The sequence below is a fragment of the Poromitra crassiceps genome, assembly GCF_964638095.1.
Source record: "Poromitra crassiceps genome assembly, contig: HAP1_SCAFFOLD_143, whole genome shotgun sequence".
Classification (NCBI taxonomy): domain Eukaryota; kingdom Metazoa; phylum Chordata; class Actinopteri; order Beryciformes; family Melamphaidae; genus Poromitra; species Poromitra crassiceps.
In genome coordinates, this window is record NW_028152222.1 from 234,873 (window position 1) to 245,000 (window position 10,128).

The following is a 10,128-nucleotide window of genomic DNA, read 5'->3' on the forward strand; positions in this document are numbered from 1 at the left end:
GTGTGTGTGTGTGCGTGCGTGTGCGTGCGTGTGTGCGTGTGCGTGTGTGTGTGCGAGTATTGCAAACAACAGTCTGCAAATATATTGTATCTATAGATCTCTCCCGAGCTCTATGGGTGTGGAGCATCTCACAGGACTTTGAGTGACAATACAAGAATACTAAATACACACAATATAACAAAACAAATCTCCTGTAGCCAATGGCAGGGTTTTCATTTGATCAGTTCAGTTTCACATCTGTACACGTGTGTAATGACTGTGAGATTCTGATTATACAGTGTCACTATACAGAACAAGTGGCTACATACAAAAAGAGTAAGGACAGGGGATGAGCTGAACTGATTTGTAAATAAATGGCAGTTTGGCCACGGGGACGTTTATAACATGGAGGTCTAGCAACGATTAGGAACCCATTAATTTGTATTTATTTACAACCTGTAGGGCATAATGCAAATCATAGTATATCCTCAGCTGTTCACTGTAAAAAATACTTGCTATTAGTTGAGGCTGCTATCATACTCGTCTTTACTTCGGCAGATTCAATATTTGCAAAACCATGCTGAGCATTTGCTCTCCAGTAGGTCATGTGGTGTGCATTTCATGCGTGCGTGGATCTGGATTTGCGATCCGAACAAACGGTTCACATTCTTACTCATGGCAGCCGTGTTGCAGACAGATGCAGTAGCCTGTTCCCCCGACACACTCTAGTCAAGAGGGGCTTTAGATGCCGTATAGGGAGATCTCTTGACAGACTATAAGCTGTCATCTCAATATGAACACACAGCCAAACCAAAACAACGTGACAGTTACTTTTTGTCGAGTGATCGAGTGGGTGGACGTATGTGGTTTTCTGGGTGAGGCAGTGTCTTTAAACTCTCAAGTTTAAAACTCCAAATCAAGATCATCAAGATGTATATCGCACTGTTCACTTCATAGCCCCCTGCCCATGCCGGCTCTGGGCGACTGGGCGGAACGGGCAGCCGCCCCCCTCTGTCCGTCCCTGTCCTCCTGCTGTTGTCCCGCGGCCTGGGCTGAGGCCTGTGTGGGCGGGGACGGCGGGGGGTAGGACGGGGGAGGGATGGTCAGGTGAGGGAGAGAAGGCAGTGGGGGCCTGGGAGAGGTAGGGAGAGGTGGAGGAGTGGTGGAGGAGGTGCGGTGCGAGGAGGAGCGCGCGCGGGAGGCGGCGGGCGAAGCGTGCGCGCTCCGAGCCCGCGGCGGCTCCACGGGGCAGTCGCTGATTTGCTCCAGCAGCGAGGGCATGTCGCCCTCGATCTTCTCCAGCACGGCGGCCATTTGCTTCTCAATCTGCTCGATCACGCTGTCCATTTGCCAGTCGCTCGTAGCGCTGCTGCTCCCGCCACCTCCGTGCTCCAGCCCGGTCCCGTACATCCCCACGCCCCCTCCGTGCTCCAGCCCGGTCCCGTACATGCCCACGCCTCCGCTCGCGTACAGGGAGCTGTAGGGACTCGCAAAGCTCCCCAGACCTACAGCAGTGACCTCTGGATGATATGGTGTGGCGTGGCGGCCCACACTAGCGGAGCTGCCTATCGTGTAGCCACCCTGTCCCATTGCGGGGCCTCCTCTGGCTATGCTAAGCTCATCGCTGTACCTGTCTGCTCTCCTGGCATCTCTGTCCCTTCTAACCATGGGGCTAGTGTCACTCCTCAAGCTCACCTCTAGTCCTACATCCACCCCCCCAACTCCAGTCCCCAGCCCCGGTGCGCCTGACCCTCCAACAGGGCTCTCTGCCACCGCCTCGGGGAGTTGGGTCTGACACCAGCTGCCATCGTTCTCCTCCTTCTCCTCCCCCTGCGTGGCTGGCCTCTTCTCGGGTGTGCGTACCGCCGCCGCAGCAGCAGCAGCAGCAGCACGGCTAGCAGTGGAGGATGTGCTTAGAGGCCCGTGGAGTGTGGCGGCCATGGTGCGTTTGCTGCTGGTGTCGGGGGAGGCGGAGGCGTGTTTCTTTTCAGCATTAGCGACAGAGGAGGGGTCGGGCAGCTTGGAAGGTTCAGGGGTCACGACCGGGGTTGATCTGGATTCTGCAACGAGTTTATTTGGACACAGATTGGCAGCTATTTTACCGGCTCCCTCGCCTGCTGCTCTCTTTGGCCCAAATGGATCAGGGTCCACCTCTGCATGTTTGGGGCTTGCATTCGATGGGCTACGCTGAGCGAGAGGCTCCTTGATGCCTGATGGGGAAATCCCTACGGATGGTCCTACACTCATCTTTACGTCCTCCACATCTGCTGGTCTATTTTCAACAGTCACCTCTAAAGACAGACTACTTGGCGTCTCCGCTTCTTCGCTCGACTCCTTCCCTCCTAGACTCTCCCCCTTTGTCTCCTGGGCCTCACCCCCTCCTCCTCCTCCTCCTCCCTCCTCACCCCCCTGTACCTCCGCTGAACTGTCCATCAACGCCTCTGGGTTCCTCAGTCGCTGCAAGAAGTTGGTGACGCGGATCGCTTTCTACGAAATAGACATAACAGTAGAAAGAAAGAGAAGGATAGCAAGGGTAAAGAAAGTGAGATGATTTAAAAATAATCAACACCTTAATTGACTTGTTTCCTTGATCAAATACTTTTCATATAGTTAGTAAGCGTCAGTTATAAGCTGTTATGGCCAAGCATCAGTTATAAGCTCTGAAGACAAGCAATAGAGAGCCAAAGTGGAACGTCACTTCCTGCTTCAGCACTGTACCAGAGACTTTCATCCGGCATTTATTTTCCCATTGACATTTCGTAAAATGCTTATAATTTTTTTTTTACTTTGTCAAACCAAACGGTTCAGATATATTTAGAAACAGGAGAGACCACATAATATTTCACTAGGACCAAAACGTTAAAAAAATAGTTTTTCTGTTTTTGTTTTTTTTTAGTTTTGGTCAGAGTGAAATGTTCTACGGTCTCTCCCGATTCTATATATAGCTGAACCGCTTGGTTTGACGAAGTAAAACTATTTTTATAAGCATTTTACGAAATATCCATGGGAAATGGATGAAAATCTCTGGTACAGTGCTGAAGCAGGAAGTAGGCGGTCACTTTGCCTCTCTATGGACAAAAAGCCTGTCAAGGCACCATATGACTATGCATCACCATACACTGAGATGCGATTCTTGGGAAGTGAACAGTGCAGATAGACTAGTTGCAGCTATTTACTTCCAGGAGCCTTTGACAAACTGTGGCCTGGTTTAAAAACAACTCCAGACTCATTCTTCCACAGCTACCCCCTACACTGTTTGTTGATGGGCAGAGGTGAACAGATGGGTGTAAATCAGATGGTCCCCCCATGCTGCTTACACCTATCTGAATCCTTTACATCTACAAACACCGAAGGACTCAGGGGAAGTGAATGAGCTCAGAGGTTCTTTCTGAAGAAGGGCTTTGGTTCTGGGACGTGGAAAGCCATTTGGACACTAGCTTCTGCATGGCTCCAAGTATGACTTGAATGTAACACTGAGGCACGGTATGGGGGCAAGAAGCCAGGAGTCACGGAAGAGGAATGACAAGAGGGCCAGATCGTCCAAATCACTAGCATCTCAATAGTCCACAGTGGCCTCCTTCCCTTACCTCCTTTCCAACCTCTCACGCTCCTTATCTACACTAATCAGGCGGGCGAGGAGCAAACCTTCTGCCCCGGGTGTTGTTCACCGTCTTGTGTTCACCAATCTGAGTTTCATATAGACTAGTGCAGATGAGGAGTAAGAAAGGAGAGAGGAGCAGGCCACTCTGAACATCTCAGTCTCATCCAGTGAAGAACAGTGGGGCAGAGCGGATGGATCTCTTCTAGGACAGGTGGAGTGACAGTGGGCAGGAGCAGAGCTTTGTGACGAGAGCCTCACCAGCCCAGCATGATCAACACATGTCAGTGCTCTCTATGGAAAACTATATGAGGCCATTTACACCTGGCATTAACATGCGTTTTCTGCCATCAGATTGCAATCAGATTGCAGAAATGGTTGTCCTCTCAATCCGCATAAAGTTGCTGTATCCAGATTGAGAGGACACATTGCATTTACACTTGTGTTCAATGTGTACACAATGCATCCCTGACCAGGTGGTTTGTCCGATCAGATTGCAATCCTTCTTCAATGCGTTTTGGGGGGTGTTTACACCTGGAATTTCAAGTGATAAAACACAATCTGATTGCAGTCTGATCACAGAAAACGCATGTTAACGCCAGGTGTAAATGGCCTCTATGTTTGAACTTAAAGTGTTTTTTTCTCTGGATGGTTTGTTGATCAGTTGATTAGTCACTAGTTTACTAGATACTTGGAGACTTGATAGAAAAAACAAATTTTAATTCAAGAGACCAATCAGCCACAACAGACATGTTTGGTATTATGAAGTCATGCCAGACTGAATGTGAGTTTCTGCCCGTACTCTGTCCTCCCACTCTCCTACACATGGAGCTACAATACCTTCAACTCCTGGGAACCAGACAAAGGAAGAGAGAAGAGGGTTATGTCTGTTACTTGTGCTGTTAGGTCAGAAGAACTATCATCTTCCATGTTCTCATCCACATCATCACTGCCACTACCAGCGTTCAAGGAACTGTCATCTTTTGAAAAAGTCTTTTAGCAAATTCAAAACATACCTCCACTCAAATATATACTGTGTGATCATCATTACAAATAAAACAATTATCCTCATCATCACTGCAGCCAAGTTAATTACTCCCCTGCATACTGTCTTCTTCCTCCCCCTCTTCTGCCTACTTTTCCTTATTACCATCAACCTTATTTCTTGTGGTGGAAGAGAGAGAGAGAGAGAGAGAGAGAGAGAGAGAGATAGAGAGAGAACGAGAGAGAGAATTCCTACCCGCCATTTGGCCTTGGCAAAGTTCTTCTCGAACTGGGCACACACCCCGTCCTTTAGGTTCTTCTCTGATGCCCCATTCCCTGCAATCCTGACACAGAAAACGCACAACACACAACATACAAGTGAGTGTGTATGCCCTGTCAGTGTGCCAAACATGCTGTGCTCTCGTGTGTGTGTGTGTGCGTTTGTGTGTTTGTGTGTGTGTGTGTGTGTGTGTGTGTGTGTCTGTGTGTGTGTGTGAACACCCTTACCACTCATGCCAAAGTGCATCTTGCGCTGTGATTCTCAGCATCTGGTCCACCTCCATCAGTCGACACACAAGCTCTTTAGCTGAAAGAGAAAGAGCAACAAACACATGAACTGAATGAAAGGAGCATTACTGTAAGTGACCTAGGCCTTCTACTGACCTCTATTGGCCACCAGGATATTGCAACAAGTCGTAAATATCAATATTTCAATCAATATCAATATCAATTTTTATTTTTTATTTCAAAACAGAGAGTAGATTAGAAAATGGGTTTTGAAGAAAGAAAAAAATCTCAGCCCATGAAGTAATCGTTGAGTCGTTGAGGGTATTGATTAACCCTATGTTATTGAACAACCAGCTATATTCTCCAGTTTGGGCTGTGGGACAATATACATCATACTTATTGCACATTTAAATTGAAGCTATATGACATAACTCTCATACAAATATAAAACTTGTATTCAGTAAAGCTCTTTTTTCTGAAATTGCTAAAGACTTTTTGCATTCTCTGCATGCCTTTGAAATTGAATCTGGGTATTGATTGCCACCAAGTGGCGGACTTGTGTACCTGCAGGTGAAATGTCATCCCAGTACGGAGAGTCAAACTCAAACTCGCCAGCAACAATGCGACAGAAGATGATGCGATTATGTAGATCTGAGTTCTCCTCCTCTGTCTCATCATAAAAAGGGGGGTTGCCTGATAGGCTGCAGGTGGCAGGGAAAGGGAGAGAGAGAGAGAGAGAGAGAGAGAGAGAGAGGAGATGTGTTTTTAAAATCATGCAAATTGTTCCTGGAGATGTACCGCTCTCATCAATCAAGCAATGTCAGGATTCAGCCTGTGATTTGATATTCAGCTTGGCTTGTATGGATGCTGTGGCTTTGGTAGTGAATGATGGAGACTTACAGTATGTACATAATGACACCCACAGCCCAGCAGTCCACAGGACGACCGTATCGGTGACGAGCCACCACTTCAGGAGCTGAGAGACAGGCAGAGAGAAGCAGAGGTGTAGTGCTATCTAGAGAAGTGGGGGAACGCACGTATATGGGGAACACCTGCACACGCACAGGTCCCAACAAAGCCCCTCCCCCCCCGCGCACGCACACACGCTAACGTTCACGTAGTCTATTCATTAATTAATCGTTCGGGCAATCAAAAAATCTCACGGATTCCTCAAGTGCTGCAAACCACTGTCACTGACACACGACTTAACTTATTGTGTCCTCTATAAACACTGCAGAAGTAGCCCGTGACATTTGCAGCTCTGAAACTAAAAGACGTATATGGGCACAGCAGAGCAGACTCAGCAGAGTCAGTTATCAACACAAACAGCTAAACAATCTCTCAACCAGCGATCACACAAGTTGCACAAGGCATTGATCATCATTTGGCACGGCGGCCGGCATTTTAAGAATTTTGTGGCGAATTCTGGCGATGCAAATTGCAATGGGGTGATTAACGCTAACTTTTGATTCAACCGTGTTGAAAAGAAACACGCTTTTAACATTGTTTCTTCATGCTTGTAAACGTACCTTTTTAGCAGCTGGTCCGAAAAATGAAAGGATGTTTGGCTGCCTTTTTCATCTTTACTTGTTATAGTGAGGTACTGGGGGGAAAAAAATATATTTTGATGCTGAAAAAGCCAGTAGCTGTTTCAGTATAGCTTTTATTAAACTGAGGTTTCCCCCACGCTGTAGCTAGTTAAGGGGGAATGTTTCTTTTTCCTTCAAGCCACGAGTTGATGCTGTGTGAATCATTCAGCCCACCTTAAATATAGTTAAGGTGGAATGTTTCCTTCTTTCTTCAAGCCGCGAGTTGATGCCGTGTGAATAATTCAGCCCACCTTAAATATAGGACGAATGACAACGTTGCCAAGTTTCACTCGTTTTATTGGCTCGACATGCACACACACACTGACACACACAAAACAGCCCTTGGAGAAGTATGGGAACGCCGTTCCCCCGCGTTCTACGGGCACTACACCTATGGAGAGAAGGAGAGAGAGAGAGACAGACAAACAGAAGGAGAGAGAGACAGACAGACAGACAGAAGGAGAGAGCGACAGACAGACAGACAGAAGGAGAGAGAGACAGACACATAGAAGGAGAGAGAGAGAGAGACAGACAGACAGAAGGAGAGACAGACAGACAGAAGGAGAGAGAGACAGACAGACAGATAGAAGGAGAGAGACAGACAGACAGACAGACAGACAGACAGACAGGAGAGAGAGACAGACACATAGAAGGAGAGAGAGACAGACAGACAGACAGAAGGAGAGACAGACAGAAGGAGAGAGAGACAGACAGACAGACAGACAGACAGACAGATAGAAGGAGAGAGACAGACAGACAGACAGACAGACAGAAAGAAGGAGAGACAGACAGACAGACAGACAGATAAAAGGAGAGAGACAGACAGACAGACAGACAGATAGACAGACAGACAGACAGACAGACAGACAGACAGACAGACAGACAGACAGACAGACAGACAGACAGACAGACAGAAGGAGAGAGAGACAGACAGACAGACAGACAGACAGAAGGAGAGAGAGACAGACAGACAGATAGAAGGAGAGAGAGAGAGACAGACAGGCAGACAGACAGAAGGAGAGAGAGACAGACAAATAGATAGAAGGAGGGAGAGACAGACAGGCAGATAGAAGGAGAGAGAGAGACAGACAGACAGACAGACAGAAGGAGAGAGAGACAGACAGACAGATAGAAGGAGAGACAGACAGACAGACAGACAGACAGACAGACAGAAGGAGAGAGACAGACAGACAGACAGACAGACAGACAGACAGACAGACAGATAGAAGGAGAGACAGACAGACAGACAGAAGGAGAGAGAGACAGACAGACAGACAGACAGAAGGAGAGAGAGAGAGAGACAGACAGACAGAAGGAGAGAGATAGAGACAGACAGACAGAAGGAGAGAGAGACAGACAGACAGATAGAAGGAGAGAGACAGACAGACAGACAGACAGAAGGAGAGAGAGAGAGAGTTGAGAAAGGCATGTGCTTTCATCTACAAACCATTATGCCCTGCCGAGGGCTCTGTTGGTTTGGACATATTTCTGACTTATTTGCCTAATTACTCAATTCAGTGCTACGGATAACTGTGCTGGCCTGGCAGCCCTTCTTAGACTATTATGTAAACCAATTTGACACACACAAAAAACATGAGATGAACCGTCTCCCACATCTCTTCCTTCATATTACTTTGTCTTCATTTGTTCATTCGGTTGACATTGCAAAATGCAATTGATTCATGTATGGAAGGTGTGCAGGATATTGTATCCATGTACGGGATTTATGCAACTGTGTGTTTTTGGAAGTGGTACCCTCCATCTGTTTTTCTTTCTTCCCTAGCATAGCTCTGAGGCTCTCCAACATGCCCCCGCCTGAACCTCACGAGGAGAGACAGAGTACACAGGAGAGGAGAGGAACCTCACTAGGAGAGACAGAGTACACAGGAGAGGAGAGGAACCTCACTAGAGGAGAGACAGAGTACACAGGAGAGGAGAGGAACCTCACTAGGAGAGACAGAGTACACAGGAGAGGAGAGGAGATGAACCTCACTAGAGGAGAGACAGAGTACACAGGAGAGGAGAGGAGATGAACCTCACTAGAGGAGAGACAGAGTACACACGAGAGGAGAGGAGATGAACCTCACTAGAGGAGAGACAGAGTACACAGGAGAGGAGAGGAGATGAACCTCACTAGAGGAGAGACAGAGTAGGCCTACACAGGAGAGGAGAGGAGATGAACCTCACTAGGAGAGACAGAGTAGGCCTACACACGAGAGGAGAGGAGATGAACCTCACTAGGAGAGACAGAGTAGGCCTACACACGAGAGGACAGGAGATGAACCTCACTAGGAGAGACAGAGTAGGCCTACACACGAGAGGACAGGAGATGAACCTCACTAGGAGAGACAGAGTAGGCCTACACAGGAGAGGAGAGGAGATGAACCTCACTAGGAGAGACAGAGTAGGCCTACACACGAGAGGAGAGGAGATGAACCTCACTAGGAGAGACAGAGTAGGCCTACACACGAGAGGAGAGGAGATGAACCTCACTAGGAGAGACAGAGTAGGCCTACACACGAGAGGACAGGAGATTAACCTCACTAGGAGAGACAGAGTAGGCCTACACAGGAGAGGAGAGGAGATGAACCTCACTAGAGGAGAGACAGAGTACACAGGAGAGGAGAGGAGATGAACCTCACTAGGAGAGACAGAGTACACAGGAGAGGAGAGGAGATGAACCTCACTAGAGGAGAGACAGAGTAGGCCTACACAGGAGAGGAGAGGAGATGAACCTCACTAGGAGAGACAGAGTAGGCCTACACAGGAGAGGAGAGGAGATGAACCTCACTAGGAGAGACAGAGTAGGCCTACACACGAGAGGAGAGGAGATGAACCTCACTAGGAGAGACAGAGTAGGCCTACACACGAGAGGAGAGGAGATGAACCTCACTAGGAGAGACAGAGTAGGCCTACACACGAGAGGAGAGGAGATGAACCTCACTAGGAGAGACAGAGTAGGCCTACACACGAGAGGACAGGAGATTAACCTCACTAGGAGAGACAGAGTAGGCCTACACAGGAGAGGAGAGGAGATGAACCTCACTAGGAGAGACAGAGTAGGCCTACACACGAGAGGACAGGAGATGAACCTCACTAGGAGAGACAGAGTAGGCCTACACAGGAGAGGAGAGGAGATGAACCTCACTAGAGGAGAGACAGAGTACACAGGAGAGGAGAGGAGATGAACCTCACTAGGAGAGACAGAGTAGGCCTACACACGAGAGGAGAGGAGATGAACCTCACTAGGAGAGACAGAGTAGGCCTACACAGGAGAGGAGAGGAGATTAACCTCACTAGGAGAGACAGAGTAGGCCTACACAGGAGAGGAGAGGAGATGAACCTCACTAGGAGAGACACAGTAGGCCTACACAGGAGAGGAGAGGAGATGAACCTCACTAGGAGAGACAGAGTAGGCCTACACACGAGAGGAGAGGAGATGAACCTCACTAGGAGAGACAGAGTAGGCCT

At 48.3% G+C, this 10,128-nt stretch overlaps 1 protein-coding gene across 1 annotated transcript in view; it reads right to left on the reverse strand.

Moving 5' to 3' along the window:
- Nucleotides 1-930: 930 nt before the first annotated feature.
- camkvl (CaM kinase-like vesicle-associated, like) overlaps nucleotides 931-10,128 on the reverse strand; it is a gene marked incomplete at both ends in the record, with an annotated part of 18,813 nt that continues 9,615 nt past the window's right edge. The window contains 5 exons of the mRNA XM_083663400.1: nucleotides 931-2,466; nucleotides 4,818-4,905; nucleotides 5,069-5,147; nucleotides 5,633-5,769; nucleotides 5,969-6,044. Coding sequence (XP_083519526.1) covers nucleotides 931-2,466; nucleotides 4,818-4,905; nucleotides 5,069-5,147; nucleotides 5,633-5,769; nucleotides 5,969-6,044 — 1,916 coding nt within the window. The remainder of the gene's footprint in view (nucleotides 2,467-4,817; nucleotides 4,906-5,068; nucleotides 5,148-5,632; nucleotides 5,770-5,968; nucleotides 6,045-10,128) is intronic.